Source organism: Anarrhichthys ocellatus, unplaced genomic scaffold (assembly GCF_004355925.1).
Source record: "Anarrhichthys ocellatus isolate YVR2014 unplaced genomic scaffold, GSC_Weel_1.0 scaffold52, whole genome shotgun sequence".
NCBI classification, from domain to species: Eukaryota; Metazoa; Chordata; class Actinopteri; order Perciformes; family Anarhichadidae; genus Anarrhichthys; species Anarrhichthys ocellatus.
Window position 1 is genome coordinate 1,250,726 of NW_022280082.1, and position 17,390 is coordinate 1,268,115.

At 40.3% G+C, this 17,390-nt stretch overlaps 1 protein-coding gene across 1 annotated transcript; it reads right to left on the bottom strand.

The window, feature by feature from the left end:
- Positions 1–7,139: 7,139 nt before the first annotated feature.
- prkg3 (protein kinase cGMP-dependent 3) lies at positions 7,140–16,568 on the bottom strand. The gene is made up of 22 exons (XM_031870409.1): positions 16,268–16,568; positions 14,327–14,416; positions 13,963–14,025; positions 13,730–13,856; positions 13,357–13,523; positions 13,053–13,166; positions 12,750–12,855; positions 12,528–12,591; positions 12,091–12,168; positions 11,869–11,957; positions 11,118–11,183; positions 10,888–10,935; positions 10,728–10,769; positions 10,489–10,600; positions 10,173–10,309; positions 9,938–10,027; positions 9,386–9,527; positions 9,106–9,269; positions 8,669–8,785; positions 8,316–8,378; positions 8,087–8,162; positions 7,140–7,796 (listed from the first exon to the last, which is right to left on the bottom strand). The coding sequence occupies exons 2-22, from the start codon at positions 14,412–14,414 to the stop codon at positions 7,710–7,712; spliced, it is 2,040 nt and encodes a 679-aa protein (XP_031726269.1). The 5' UTR covers positions 14,415–14,416; positions 16,268–16,568; the 3' UTR covers positions 7,140–7,709.
- Positions 16,569–17,390: the final 822 nt, after the last annotated feature.

The following is a 17,390-nucleotide window of genomic DNA, read 5'->3' on the forward strand; positions in this document are numbered from 1 at the left end:
TTCTTTCACTGCAAAGAAGGAGCAACAATCCAAATCAGTTGATGTCGGAAGTTGGATATTCAGCTCTGCTTCTTCTAAAACAAAGTAAACATGCATTAAATATGCCCCCTATTATAATTGACCTTTTCCATCACATAATAAAGAAAACAAGTCTATAAGTCAACCTAAAGGGAAAGACCAACTCTACACTCCAATGTGGAAGGATTTAAACTTGAACCTTTGCCTGAATATAACAGCATTTTCCTGTCGGGTCCAGGGTGTTGTAGATAGGATATCCTTTCACGCCGAGAGGATGAATGACATCCTGACCTTTACTGCTTCAATGTTCCCTGTGGAGTATGAATATATATATATATATATATATATATATATATAGTTAGAGAAGGTGTCCTTGAAAAATAGTAATGAGAGCAACCCAACGATTTGACTTTTAACTTACATTGAATATTATAAATACATATTCAGTGTGTAACAGTTATGCTTTAAGAGACATAAAAGGTTCCAAATGTATTTTTGATGTAAGAGATAAGATTGTCATCATTTTAGACTCGTATCAGGGCTTAAAACATATGAAGTAGTATCCCATTGATTTCCCCTCAAAATCTTGCACATATTCAGTGAGAAGCTCCTCTGAGAGGATGTGCTTCAGGGGGTCTTTGCCTGAGGCATCTTCATCTTGATGTTTAACAGCTTTTATGAGTGGACTGCCTACATTTTGTCATCGAATTAGTTCATAGAGATAAATCAGGGTGGCTTGGCTTGGACCCAAATGTAGGAAATGCTAGATATTGGTCATCAGTTCAATTCATCTAATTTGATATCAGTTCATGAAACAGAAAATTTATCAATAATAGTCACAAGAAAACAGTTGAGGTGAAAATGTAACATAAAGATTGTAATTAATCATGAAAAATAAAAAGAATCTCATATTGAAGCCATGAATAAGTTAAAGCTTTAATAAACCCTGCACTAACTTTAGTGTCTTTCAGTCATGATTACTTTCACACAGAGCGTGAATACTATGTGAATACTATGTGGCTAAACGTTTTATGGTTAATTAATTACTTTCTTTCTTTTATGTCCCAGTGTAACAGCCAGGTTGTGATACTGTTCAGTCTCAGCAGAGAGTCAGAGCTGATGGGAAGGTCACTGACTCACCATATTCAGAACAGTTCACTGTTCATATTTCTTCTTCCACATCAGCCAACCTCAAGTTGAGCAGAAGTCCTTTGTCTGGAAGGTGAAGTATTAATGGATGAGTGCACCTGCAGATTCTGTTTTTGACTCCATTTGGTACAACCTGGAATATTATTGATAGGATTGTGTCTGTGATTTTCTATATTGTGAGCAGCTGCGCAGCATGTTTCCAAAGTCCCCTCAAAGAGTGAAATACATGAAATAAGAGAGTCCTTCTCTGCTACTGCATGTAGGTCTATTTACAGCTGTTTGGTTACAGCTTTCTTACAAAACCACAGTTCAAAATTGTCTGTAGGCGTAAATATGGTGGAAAAGGCTCCAGCTCCGCTTTAGTCTAAACTTGATGAACAACAGTAAAAAATTGACAGAAATAGGAATACAGTATCGCTAAATGATAAAAGGCTGCTACAACCAGCCACTGTTCACCAAGAAATAATTGCATCAAACACACAGTGTGTTAATTATAGCTAAAGAGATGCTGGTAGGCGTAGGCCTATATTTAAACTTTGGACAGAGCCAGGCAACCATTACCCACAGCCTTTTAGTGACGTGCGAGTCTTGAATAAATCGTTCAAAACTACTCTTTTTACCGACTCAAGAGGCACAAGTCCTTATCTCAGCGGTGACCAAACCTTTTTGATTGTGGACCATATAGATACATTTAAGGATTCAAGGCCAAACAATAAATGCATTGATTTCAATCAATAACACTGTAAGAAAATCATTGTTTCCAGACCAGCAAACCCCATGTGGCATAGAAAAACAATGGTCCACCAGATCGAAAGCTGTAAAAGCAAAGCACTTAGATACCCAAGTAAGCCGCAACAGCAGCAGGCCCCAATACCTGTGCCCTTACAGCCATCGTTGAGCTTTGATGACATGAGGTCTATGATTAGCTGCTGATGACATGCAGCCTTGGATAATCAAAACAGCTCTTGTATCCTGTTCTTTCCACTTTCTTCCTTCAAAGTTCAGTTAGTTGTAAGTACCTTGGACATACTGTCGCGTGCAGAAGAATAAAAATAAGATAAGTATGTTTCTATAAGTACAGCTGTTCCAGAGGGATTCAAAAGCATTCATGCACAAGAGAAACCAATCAATGAGGCCAAATGAGGAAGCAGCTTTAGATCCATCTTCCTATGCAGAAAATTCATGCACGACTAAATTCCTGTAACTTTGATTGGTTTGCAAAAAGGTTTGGCCTGTTGGGAAATTTGAAATAGCTGTAGGCCTCTTGGGAAACAGCAACAAGCAAAAGGCTAGCATGTTACAACAGCACAACAAACCCAACGCTTTAAATGTAATGAGATTCAACAAATTCACCGCATTTTTAAGTACATTTCCATTGCAGTTGGAGATGGGAGGTGAATCTGATGTATTTTTGATTCAGAAACATCGCAATTCAACGTATAAAACATCATCAGATCTTAGGTCTCAAGCTTTTAGTGATCCCTTGTGTTGTTGTTATGAATGAGCAGGGCTTTCATCAGAGATAAGGTCCGAAGCCGTAACATCAATTACACTGAGGAGCCAGACAAGTATTGGCAAGTGTCTGGAGAGCTTTAATGAGCCATTTATTCAATAGATGCACGAGCGAAATCATTGACCAAACTGTGGTTTCATTCATGACTGCAATTAATTCATTAGACTTCCTAACTTAAAAGCTGATACACAATACAATTATTACTGGCAGGAAAGCAAAGAATGATGAGGGCAAAGGCCCTGCATACAAAATATTTATGCTGCAGGTACATTATACTGTGCATATACAAGCAGCTGCAGACAGGGCTGTAAATGATAGGCAGCAAAACAGATATACTACAGTACTATTGGTTTGGAAGGAAACCTTTCAGTTTCACCATTAAGACAAGTGATGAAAATGTATTTAGCTGATAATCAATTGGGAAGATGTTGTACTACTAATGTGAAGCAGATAGTTTGAAATCTGACATCACAGCAAAGTCACAATATAATCAGGCTCACTGCAACAGTTGGGGAAAAAGGTTTCATATATAAAAGTTGCCATTTCTTTCAGCCACATCACCTCAAACACTCAGGAGAGAGATGGGAAAAATCAGGCCAAACAGAGAGAAGGAAATCTCAAAGGAAATCTCACACATGAATTGACACAAGAAGAGAGTCCAGCTCTGTAAACCGGAATGAGTGCTTTGTCACAGGAGGGAAGTGAGCAGCGAGGGAGAGCATCCACAGACGGCATCGTGTCAATATTTAGCCTTCAAGTTCTATTTTTTTTATCTCAATATGTTTCCCAGATAGGATGACATGTGTTCGCTTAGAGAGGAGTGGCAATTTTGTGAGAGAGGGGTTGGTGTTGCGGTGCGTCTTTTTTTTTTAGGAATGGTGTTTTCCCTCAATGATCAAATGACGTAATTTGAAAAGTCACCGGACTCTCAGTTTCACCATCAACCTCATTTCATTCGATACAGCTGTCTGCTGTATTTAGCGATAAACCCGCTGAACTTGGCTATCATTCAACAGCAGACAGAAAAAGTGAGAGACTCAAGGTAGTGAAGCATTTAGCTGCAAAAGAGACAATAATTAAAGATAATAATAAAAGAGATAATTATCCCAGGAGTTGGTGGAGGGCAAAAACACAGCGAAAAGTAGAGTGAATATTGGACTTAATTACAGTTTTTCACCAGGTGGGTAGAAACATAACACTAGAAGCATAATTATATTGCTCCGTGTTTGTTGGATGTAATTGTCTCCTAAGAATTTTGCATTCATGAGGTGTTAGTATGTCATGTTCTGCTGCCCTAAAGTGGCAATATATATATAATAAATATTGCTTTTTAAGATGTATTTGTAGTCTTGTTGTTTGGGTTGTTTGTTATCTAACACGGTGGCGCCTCACTGCACACTTACAATCATCCGTGTAAAGAGAATAAAATATATTTTTCAATGCTTGAATGCTACAGAAAGCGAATGTAGATTCAGATTGTTGATTGAAGTGGTCGCATAAGCCCATTTATATGATAGGCTTAGAATGAACGCTGCGTTAGCATGTTTATGCACCTCACACACATACGCAAAGGCTTTATTATTGCAAGACGTGCTGATACACGCATGCTTGGGATACATAAGCTTACATAACAAACGTGCCAGCTTCCCCCCGTCTCAGGTTATAAAATGTCAATTCGCTTGGGGGATACAAACAAGCAATGTGATGCAGAGCTGGGTATTGAGTAGGAAATGCTGACTTTTAAGGCTAGCTAATCATTTATAAGGACTGCATTACACAGAAACCCATTCAGACCTCTCAAACATTAGAGGCAGAGAGAGAGAGCAAACAGCAGAGAGACTGAACACAGGTGCCACCAATGATCAATCAACACAGGTGTTAACGCTGAGTCTAATTAACTCAAGACCGCTCAGCAGAGAAAACGCAACCCTTAAAGAACATCTAGTGACAAAACAAATAGGAAAAGAAAACCGCCCCACTGTGACACATATGATCTGCTTCCCCTGGTGGTCTAAACTAAACCTCGGGTAAGTCAATCCTCTCACACTGGGCTCAGCAGAAATAAGAGAGTGAGATAAACCTGAAGATGTCAAGGCAGTCAGCAGAAGACACCATCCAACCCTTGATTGAACTGTTGTTCTCTGAAAAGGTTTCATTTGATATCCTGTCTAGTCAACACGATCACTGTTGGTTGGTTTAATGACCAGCAGGCTTTTACACACATTATATGTAAAAATAGAAAAGAAGATAAAAAATGATAACAGGTAATGTGAGATATGATACAACACACTGAAACATACACACACTGCAATACATTTTGATTAATGTCACCAAGGGCAGGTGTTTGGTTTCAGAACTGTGAGGACACAAGTGGGTTTCCATTCACTCGTTTTACTATTTTTAATTTGCACATAAAAAATAAAATAAAACACCATAAAAAAAGTACAACACACCTCAAAATATGCAAAGAAGTTTTTAAACTTTTAAACTAAAGGGGGAAAGTTGGTGTAACAATAAAAGCAAAATGTGATAAAGTGCAATGAAAACAGATTTGGCAAATTGATCAGAGAACTCTGAAAGTATTTAGAAAAGGATTAACACGTGTCATTTTATTCTTCAAGCTAATTTTTAGAAAACTTTTGAAATGTCACAAAAAGAGGAATGCAAATTAGCTTTGTGTCCATCAACTATTTGGAGCGAATAAACCCGGCCACAACATTCTTCAGAAGTTGGCGGTTAAGGGTTGCATGTCCGTAATCCGCCAGAAAACAGAGTAAAGAAGTAGAGGCTCAGCTAACTGACCCAACTACGAGAGGAAAATGGAGAGAGATCTTCAGGAATTTGTTTAAATTGGTCTAATTTGTTCTTCTATGTCAGCTAGTATTGGCCATGTTTCATGATGTCCGTAGAAAAACATTCACACATTATGGGACTATCCGAGAAGACACCGAAAGTAGAAACAGCTGATAAGTCATGTGAGTTAAGTGTTCGCAATGTCAGTATTTATCCGGCAAAGAAGTTTCCATATTCCTTTTAGCGCATCAAATGCAAAAAACACCTCAAGCGAGAGAAAATATATTATTTTTGCAATTGTGGAAGTTCATATTTTGGCGTTTCTATACACATTTTCATATGCGATACGATATACATGGGATTTGTTGACAGCAAGAAATATATAGAATAACACAAGCTTTATCCTTTAATCCTGTTTTGTTTTTTTATTTACTGTAAAATGCACTGCAGGAAACGCATGTTGATCCTACACATGCAGGAGAGCAGGAAACCACAGTTCACTACTGCGGAGGGATCATTCTGTATTATACTGAATATCCTCTGAGCCACAATGCATTCAATTTTAGACTTGAAGGTGTTTTAACATCTGGTAAAATATCTGTCCCCTTTGGAAGATATGATTGCTTTGATGTGAGTTTTTTTTTCTGTTGTGGAGAAAGAGTCTCAGTAGGAAATTCACAGGTATTGATTGGAAGGAGAAAAACGACTCCTTCCTCCTGCTGCCGTGACAGACAGCTGTACCCCTCCAGAGCCAAACAATCAGCTGCAATCAATGAGAATAAACCTGTAAACTTTACACCCTATTCCAGATGATTATCCTCATTGCTTCATGGTTTATTCTATTCCATATGTGTGGGATTTGGGCACAACGGCACAAAAAAAAAGTGCATCGTTTCACACATTTGGAATTTGATTGTAATACAATGGTGGAGAAGTATAATGAAACAAACACAGCCAACCAGCATAAAAGAGCACTTTTATTTGCTAAAGAGTCAAGTAGAAATGTTGCATGATCTTTTTAAGATACAATCAAGGTGCCTGAAAATAATCTGCATACATAAAGGGGACAGATTATCCAAAAACAAAGGAAAAACTCCAGTTTACAAATAAAAATTAGTGCTGGGCAACGATTAAAATATTTAATTGCGATTAATCGCATGGATTTTTTGCGATTAATTGCGATTAATCGCATTGTTATGGCAAAGTTCAATAATGAATTCAAAAGTAGTGTATTGCGCACTTTTATTTTAAAAGTACTGCTATATGAACAAAAGGGCAATAACATTTGGTTCACGAGATGCAGTTAGCATGTTTTATACTTAATGTGAATATAATTCATACTTTGTTGGCATCTTATTCTGAAAACCGGATGTTCGTCTGAAGAAACCGGATGTTGTCTCACGTTAATCTTTCCGCTAACTTTCAAAGTCCTTCGCTCGCTCCAGATCTGTGCCGTTTAAATGCGTTTACCGTGAATTTCAGCATATAGGTGCACTAAAATTACTGACTATAGGATGTTTGCTGGCTTTTATCCCACTGTTATTGTCATCCTCTTGTTGTTATGTATATGTATTGTCTCTTGTCTTTCAATTAAAAAAAATAAATAAATAAATAAAAAATCATAATAAATTTAAAAATGCGTTAACGCGCGATAAAATAATTGTCGGCGTTAATTAATGAATGTGTTAACGCGAAATTAACGCGTTAACTTGCCCAGCACTAATAAAAATAAAACTTCTTGAACAATATTAAAGCATTTACCAACTTTGTGAAAAGCAGTTAAGCATGTTTTATCTCTAAAACGAACATAGATCCAAAAGAACAATACACATTTGAGTACAATACAAATACGACATCGGTATAAATTTTATTGTCAGGCTCGGTAAGAGCTGTACTGATTGTACGATATGACTCGAGCATTTTTTCTCAGCTAGCAAGCACATGGACGGGTGTTTCATTCTAATCAGTAAAGAGTGTTGTGCGGATGATGTCAATAACACTTCTTCATCAGGCACTGAATTTGGAAACAGAATTGTTTCATCTCTCGACACATCCATATATTTTTGGCCCGTTGCCACTTTCGATGATGTGTCTCTATGACAACAGAGAAGCTTCAATAAACATTTTGAAAAAGGTGATGCCCTGCAGTTCCACTCTTAATTTAATAATCAAATTAGTATGTTTTGGCTTGAACTGAGGGTATTCTGACTTGGCTCCATATTTAGGTCCTTTAACTTCAGAAGTCACGATCCCAGCCAGAGAACTCCTCGTCCGCCTTGGTCTGATCAAGAGGGAAACGATCAAAGTTGATGTAGCAGGGGCCCTGAAGGAGGAAAAAGTCACAGTTCATTGAACTCTTGTGGCTATACATTTAATACACACAATCCTGTCCAACCGTGACTATTTAACAATCGCGTGTCCCTCCCTGCCTGTCTATGTAAATAGGTCAAAGTCAAAGGCCCTGAATAATCAACCTGACCTTAAAGGGATTTAAAATGCCAGTACGTCTTTAAAATGTCCTCCACAAAGTGAGCCTGTGTTCTTTGTTTCTGTCTTCCTTAAACCAAACAAAAGGTATAAGATAAAAAGAACTCAGCTACAGGTCAGACTTGCCTTGCGTATGAGCCGGACTGTGGGGGCGTCGAGCTGACCCACACGCAGCTTGTGCCAGTTTATGCTGCTGAACCACCTGAAGGGAAGAGAAGGAGGACGATTACACGCCAAACATAATGAGAGTGAGAAAGCCAGTCAGCAGTAAAGACAAGAAGATAAGATAAACAGTTTATGAGGTATCACATTTTACTATCAAACACCCAAACATATGACATGTTGCCATCGTTACCTGTGATGACGGACATCTTTGATTCCATTCTTGGTGTTTCCTAACCTCTGACCCGGCCGAGGTCTGCAATCAGAAACACAAGACATCATTTTATTCATTCCGCTTTTTAAGAGATTTGCATTCAAAACGGCCATAAAAAAATGCAAGTGCATATTATGATAGAGTGTATTCAAATACAGATATGCTGCATAATTCATGCACTGGGAGTAACTGTATCATCTGCTCTAACCTCTAAAATGTTCACATACATATTTCATGAGAAAGTTATTCAGGCGATACATTGAGTTCATTTTAAATATATCATGCTAGAGCGTTATCAGTATATAAAGCTTGAATCAACATATTCGTCTCACCTGCACATTTTGCTGATAATGGACTTGGCTGCCTCACTCATGTACGGTGGGTACTTGAGCACCCCGTCCAAAATTTTGGCATAAATCTTCTGAGGCTCTGAACTTGAAAAGGGAGGGCTGACAAGTTGAAAAGAGAGAATTGTGATGTTGTTTCAATCTCTCAATGGTCTGAGATATAAAAAAAAATAAAACCATCTAGTTGCTGCTGGGAAACCTGCACCTGCAACTGCAGATAACGCATTGTGCAGAAGTCAGTCACATTTCTCTACTGCCATCTACTGGTTAACATTTGTGTGACTCTCTCGTGACATACAATCATTCTTTTGCTTGAAAATTGTGAACTTAGGTCATTTATTAATAAGGGCCGGTCAGATATAAACCTTACAGGACATGCAAAAATGCTTTCTTCCATATAGGGGTCGGTGTATAAGTATTACCTTCCCACCAGTAGCTCATAAATCAGGATCCCAAGGGACCAAAAGTCCACTGCAAAGTCATGTCCCTGGTTTTTGATGATCTCTGGGGCCATGTACTCAGGAGTACCCACAAATGAATAGGTTTTCTCTCCACGCACCAACTCCCTGGAAAAGCCAAAGTCCACCTGCAGAGATAAACACACAAACACACACACACACACACACACACATACTACATGTGAAAACACTGGTGAGCTTTAAGAGTACAGAGATGGACACACATACACAGATGAGTACTCACCAGTTTGACATAACCCTTTATGTCCAGCATCAGGTTTTCAGGCTTTAGGTCTCTGTACATGATGTTCTTCTTGTGAAGGTAGGCGTAAGCCTCCACCACACAGGCAGTGCAGAACACAGCGATGGGCTCGTCAAAACGCCCTCTGAAATCACAGACACGGAAGACTCTCCAACAACTTCCTCCTCTGCTCGCTTTGATATGGTTTCAAACTAATTTAGGACCTTCCGTCACTTTCTGTTACTGATATTTTCATTTGTCTGGGCCAAACAGCTCTGGAGAGCAGAAGTGTATGTCATTGTTGTCACTGTAGATTGCTGTGGGTAACAGCATCAGCTGTACTTCTCTGTGTTGATCTCAAGATGTAATAATAGCAATAACTTGTGTTTCCCACCGTTTTGTGTTAAGCAATGCTCAAACAAAACGTTCTTTCTTTCACAATATGCCGTTGGTTTACACTGAGGAATAATTCCGCCTCGCACAACAGCGCACCCCAATATTCTGCTTGTACAAACATCTAAATGAGGAAATGAGTTGTTGTCTGTGTTTTCTCACACTTCTTTGAGTTTGGTCCAGATCTCTCCTCCCACACAGAACTCCATGACCATGTAGATGTACCGTGTGTCTTTAAAGGCAGCATGAAGCCTGCAGAGAGAGAGCGAGAGAGAGAGAGAAACTGGATTAAAGCAGGATTAAAGACCAACTCACGCCTCCAAGTTATCTGTACATTAAACTGAATCTATATGCCGTGATTAAATGATGGTGACTGTGTGTCTGTGATCGTAGATACCTGACGATGAAGTCGCACTGGGTGGCTTTAAGGATCTTTTTCTCGAACAACATGTGCTCCTCCTGTCTCTTGGCAACAATGTGCTTCTTGCTGACCCGCTTCATAGCATAATACTTCCCATGATTCACAGTGGTCATCTTTAAAAGGAGCAAAAACAATCACTACACTATTAGTGGGGATAAACATGGTTTAAAAGATTTGTTTGCTACTCAAAGAAACGACAACAATCCCAATATGGTTTTGCATAAGTGAACTAGTGCATTTTACATTCCAGCAAATATTGAAACAGTGCTTATACGAGACAAACAACACTCACCAGCTCAACACGGCCAAACCCTCCGACTCCAAGCGTGACAGGATCTCCTTGATAGCGACCCTCCTGGTACAGCACCGGGACCATGTCCTTAAACCTCAGAGTGGAGCCGGGACTGATCGAGACAGACGGTTGACAAATGCTATTTCATTTCAAGAAACTGACTTATGTTATTTATAATGATCGTGTTACATCTTTCGGCCTGCATCCACCCAGTCTTATCTTCTTCTACAGCCACTCACCTCGACTTTTCTGGAGCTTGTGCCTCCTGGAGCACTTTGGAGCTGGGAGTGAAAACCAAATGAATCAGGACAGTCTATTAAGCATTTACACATCACACTATTGTCAGCAAGGCTCAAAAGATTCATGGTTGTGAAACGAAAAGTGTTCTGCGGTACGTACTCGTCAAACAGCTCTAGGTGTTCTATGGGAATTGTCTCTTCGAACACCCTAAACGAAAGGCGTTGTTAGTGAAACTGCATCAATCCAAAAAAGTACACAACAAAAAGCTCATGCCGTGAAAACAACAGTGACAGAGAACAAATACACTGGAGGAATTTCTGTCAAGGATCTTTCTGCCCGGGAGCGACAGCCCGACCGAACAGGAACGTTTAATGTCGAGCCAGACTCACTCCTTGTCAATGGAGAAGCAGGTAACTGGGCCGTCAGCACTGCAAGTGGCTGTTCTCAAGACTTCCCTGCAGGAGGAAAAAACATCGCACACGTGAACTCAGAGAAACTGCACGTCATTACTGCTCATACACAATGTTGTGTGTGTCAGAAATCGATGACATCGTGTTTAAGTTTTTGTTTTTGCAGCAACGGGACTGATTTTCGACATGAATAAACAATGGCACGTGGTTTCTTGATTTATAGGCTTTTCACAGCACATTCCCACGTTACATATTTATGAATTCATTGATCTTTATGCTGCACACATCTACATCCAAACAACCTCCCAATAGAACAATTAAATGCTGATTAGAGGCGAAACACACTAGCTGCATGATATTAGATTTTTCTATATTAAAAAGCCAATATCACCTGTATATAATCAAACCAATGAGTCTCTTATTGTACCGTAGATTACATATAATGTACAATCTTTGGGTTTTATGTTGTTGTTTTTCTACAACAACCAGCCAAAAGTTTGATGCAGACGATTTTAACTGTTTGCAAAATGTTTTGGATTTTCTATCATTTTACCACAACTTGGCTGATTTGCATATCAACAGCACTGAGATTTTCACGTTTCGAAGATAAATGTCAGGTTGCACAACCATAATGTCAGAGATGACAGCAGCCAGAAGACGGTGCACAGAGCAGTGGGTGTTGCACAGGTCTCTCCAACAAATGCCCTGAGGCATGTGTTGCCATGGTTACCGTATGAGGGCCTGTTCCCCGAAATGCTCCCCTTTCCCCATCCTGCGAATCTGCTTCTGATGCCCGTTCACGTTCTTGGTCACCAGGACCTGAGGGGGCGAAACACACACGTGAGAGGGAGGAAGAGATAATGAGTGCATATGTATCCAGTTCTAAACGGGCCGGTGCAACACACTGAAATATTCAAATATGAGTTTGCATCCACACAATGCAACACCGTACCTCTCCTTTGAGGATGATGTAGAAGGTGTTTGCTTCTGCTCCTTCTCGAACTATAACATCTTTGTCCTGGTACTTCACCTAAGGAAGACAAGACAAGTAGCATAAGAACAACACATGTCATTTTCATATATACAAAACGTTATCAGATAAGTCTTTTAGGTGAAAATAAAGTATGTGATTTACAGGACAAGAAAGCCACCAATATTACACCAAGTGTCTTGAAAATGCCCTCTTTCAGGCTGCTGAGATTTAAAATATGTCAGCAACAAAAAAACTAAAAAAAGGAACTAAAAGGAATTAAAACAGGAACAAAAAATATCGTTGTATTTAACTTCATCTTCAAAAACAGATTCAAAACTGGATTTCTGCTTTGTTTTCACATGAGTAACAATCACTTGTAACACACAAAGTTCACAGTGGGACATCTAAGTACACACCTCCTCCATAGAGTCAATTATTTTGGACAGCTGGACATCATTCAGGTCCTTTAGGGTACGAGACCTGTGACAGCATACGGAAAATGAAGCAACAGAGATATAAATAGTTGTTACATGGTCCATTAAGTAAAGCAGTCACGTGATGGCAGTGTGACATGACAGGAAAGCACCAAATCAAACCGGATATTCAATTTCTACTCGCTGCAGCGTTCTTAAACTCACGTCTTCAGGAAGCCCATGAGGTCCTCTCGCTTCTTCTTGGACTTGTTGGTAATGATCGTCCTGTAGGTCTGTCGCTCCATGCTCCACAGACGCACTGCTGTCTTTGCTGCAACAAGTGAAAGCGATGAGCAGTTTAGACTGTTAAGTATGGCTTTCCTATATTTAAAAAAGGCTGTTATGGACAAAAACACAACTAACCCCATGCTACCACACAAAAAAAAAACACATACGCTATTTCTACCGACAGTATGAAAATAAAATAATCTGCATGTCCTTCCAAGAGGCGCCATCACAGGGACTGACCTTTGACTGTTGCTGTCCGTTTGCAGTTGTACAAGATGGCCAGTTCCCCGAACACATCGCCAGTGGTCAGGCTGCGGAGGTTTCGGCCTGCCTGAGTGACGAGGAGCTCACCAGCTAAAAGATGGAAGGAAAAGAAACAGGAATGTGTTTTGACTACATTTACCACATGTTATATATCGTATCAATGTTGGGGGTTTTTTTATTAAGGGGTTTTCAAATCAAACTCGTTATAAATCCTCCATCACACTCAGCCACAGCAGGACGACCATAACACACATCCACACACACCGGGACGTGTCCCCACCTGCTACTATGTACATGCTGTCTCCTTCTGAGCCCTCTTTAATGACGTCATCTCCCGGTTTGAAGCTGGACACCGCTAAGAGATCCACCATCATGGCGGTTTGCTCATCGTCGAGGCGGCTCAGGAAGTCATTCTTCTGGATGGCTTTGACGATCAGATTTGTCTCGCTGATAAGAGAAGTCATCTTCAGCTAAGTGTCATTGAAACCTCGAGGAGCTCCCACACAACATGCAAACCCATCATGCATTTTTTTAGGTCTTTGGCATGCGGGAGAGGAAATCCTATTCGATTTGTCAACACTGCAAATGGAAAAAAACCCTGTGCAGTCTTACATAAATGGGATATTCTGCCATCAGTAGTACTAATTACCAACCTGACCAGTTTCTTGACCCTCTTGCGTGTAATCTCCAGAGTCTCGGGGAGCGGTTCAGAGGCGATGACAGCCGCACGGCTCTTTCTGACCTGCGGTTCAATCTCATTACCGCTCTGAGAGGGAAATTCTGAGACGGACAAACAGTGGAACGCATTAACTGTAAATGTCTGCAGCTGAATGTTGTATCAAAGGTCACCTTCTTCATGTCCCTGCTGCCTATTATGGCCTCTTACCCAGATCATCATATTGACCGTTCAGCTCCTGCAAAAGTTTTTCCTTCTCCTGCAGTCGTTGTTCTATGACAATAAAAGCAGAAAAACAATACTTTTAATGTACAAAACATCACAAGAAACATGCTGCTGTTGTGCAAGTTCATTCATTTTCTTAACATAAACATTTATAAGATGGATGTCAGTGCTCTCTGGTGCCAATACAAACCGGTACAACATAGGATGAGCTAATATCAGCCGATATGTGTGTGTGGTCTGCAAGATGTTTTTTAGTTGTTGCAGACAGTGTTACTGTAACAGTCGAGATGTGATGTTGGGTGTAGTCTAATGTAAAGATACTCTTTAATGTAGTTAGAATTGTACTCACCCAGGTCCTTGTTTTGCCTCTGCAGCTCCTGGTTGATCATACATTGTTTTTCCAGCTGCTGCTTCAGCTCCTCCAGCTGCTTCTCCATGACTAAAATAATACAAAGAAATAAAGATGACATGGAATCAATGGTGTGAAGATTAACTGCAGCACGCTCAATGGTAGGCAGGTATCCGGACACAGACACGAAGCCTACCAAAGATGCTGCGTGCAGACTCACACACACACAAACACCTTATATCATATTTCAACTGTATGTAACTATACTGATTACTGATGCCTTTTTCCCAAGGCACTGAACTCTACTGCCCTGCCTGCACACAGCAAGAGTCCCGCTGAATAATGCAGACTAATGAAGGACAGTCAACAGGGTGTTTTCTAAACGCTGTCACACCCTGCCAGCTTGTGCTAAAGATCTGTTGACAGAACCTGTTTAAATAGTACAACAACCTTCATTGTTAGCTCACTTATTTCAGACTGTATGCTATTTCTTCGCTCTCCCTGTTTGTTTGCTTCGGCAATAATGTGGCATTAACAGCCTCTGCTTTAAAATGTAGTGTTTAAGTTTGAGAGTAGAGCAAACCTAGTAACAAATACGTGCGCACGCAAACAAATGAATGAACCTTTACAATCAATACAAACACAAGGTTGCAGGGCCAATATCCTAAACACACACACACTGGATTCAGTAGGTGGACGAGCTGTTTGCCTCAGCGTGCTCGTCATGTGACCCCTCCCGAGTTACCCGCTGCCTCACCCTGAACATTGGACAGCACTGAGATTAGACGTTGAAGGAAATCATAAAGTCGCTGAGCAATAGCCCATCAAAAAAATAAAAAATGCCTCCTGTTATACTTTTAAAGATGTTTCTTTGATGTTTCTTTGAGGTGAGTTGAATAAGAGCACAGGGTTCTTTGCAGCTGTCACCTAGATTGGATGTGATATTTGCCATCACACCAATGATTCACTATCAACAACACTGTGATAATCCAGTCCAGTACATAACACAATGCCGCTGCAGCGCCAGGAGTCAATGGCGCTGTGTAGCAGGAAAGGCAATGTTTGATGGTTTTAAAATGTTACAGGGAACACAATGGCAGCAACAACAACAACAAAAAACGGAAACTACATACTAGAAAGTCAGATTTAGCCTCGGGGAGTTTTATTAACCTGACACACACACAGAGACAGAGAGAGAGACAGTCCTGTGGACAAACATTATTTGAAAGCTTGAACTGCAGCTATAAATAAAGACAACTGATTATGATGATAACCTTCAGAGCCTGCTGGTCAACATGTAAATAATGAGAACCACGCACTCACTATTTCAGCCCGGCACGACTGGAAACAACCTTTTATTTAGGTGATGCAGTGGCTAGAAAACACTGAGATATTTCTCTGAAAGTCTCTCAGGTTTGACACGTGTTAAACACTGATTGTATGAAGCCGTGATTCATCCAGCAACTGATTCCAGGAGAGAACGGGCAATGGGGAATTAGCAGAGACAACTTTAAAAAATGAGGGTATTTCTGTCTGCTTGTCAGCTGCACAGGAGCAACATGATGCCCGACCATCACCATTTTACTGATACTGGAAATGTACACTCCATACTGTCTGATTAGTAATTCATGGCCAAGTGTAATTACAGCTGAATACTCATGAGAGGCTCTGTGATAGAAAACAGGAGAGATCATATGTTTAAGATGAACTCTTTTACTGGATATTAGGGCTTTCTAGCACGTGCAGATCATCATGCTTTTACTTAATAGGCAACAACTGCATTGCCTCTCTGAGGGAAGCCATGACATGAAAAACAGTTTATTTTGCTGTTTACAAGCCTGCAAAGGTACAACGTTTGCACTTTAAACACATGGAGCCATCCTGTTTTGGCACCATGAGATCCAACTCTGAAAGTCACAAGTGATATGTAGACACACTCACCTGCAGGCTGTGTGTGGATCAGGAGAGTAGATGAATGTCTGTCCAGCCTATAAAGGCCGCATGGATCATAGGAGTCAGATAATCACCCTGAACCGCTCACAAGATCCACTCCCAGCTGTGGAGAAGTATTCGCTGTGTGTTCAATATCAGAGACCTGCTTGACCCCCAGACACACCTGAGCAGATAAAAAACATGCAGTCTGCAACCTCTGTTTAGCATTACTTCATCTTCTAGCGCCGCACACTTTCTCAGCTTGCATTGCCATGTCTGCTCTTCAGCTGCTAGTATTTTTTCTTCTCCTCGGCTCTCTCTCTCTCTCTCTCTCTCTCTCTCTCTCTCTCTGTCTCACCCTCAATCTTTTCCTAGTTGTCTATCTGTCAATCTCAGCAGGTCTGGTGTTGAATCATTAATGATAACCTGAGGCTCCTCCCACCACACCAGGTAGAGGTACACAGGCAAGAAGAAGAGGAGGAGGAGGAGGAGGATGGACTGGAAAAAGCTAAATTTGGGGTGTGAAAAAATCATGCACAGCTGCCAAAATGCACATTTGAACCAGATTTGTTTTTGCCGATTTCAATGCATCTTATTGTCTCTCAAAAGTAGTCTGTTTTTTTTTTTTAACTTGAAAACATAACTGCTGATTTGGGATTTCTGCGACATTTAGCTGTGATATATTATTTCCTGCTGACAAAGAAGACAAATACCCGAGTGGAGGAATAAGTAAATAATGAGAAAGTCAAGATGACAGAAGGGGGAAGTGAATTCTTCTACTTTCATGTTTTTGTAAACCGAGGAAAAAAATCCAGTTTTTCAAAGACAATCACTTTATAATGTGATCACAGTGAGTGCCTTTCCCCCGAGAGTCACGTTCACATACGTGACAGCTGGAGTTGAGGGTAATCATGAAAGCTGAGGGCAACCAGGACAACTCTGATTATATCTGCCAGAGTTAGAAAGTGCCTATTAGATTTTTCCACAGAGTAAACGCCTGGATGTTTTCCAGGCCGCAGCATCATTAAATTAACCTAAATGAGGCTGAAGGGTTAGCATTGTGACAGAGGGCGTGGGCCTTTATTGTTCACAGTTAATTATTGATACTCTGTCTGGTTAATAAACTACATCG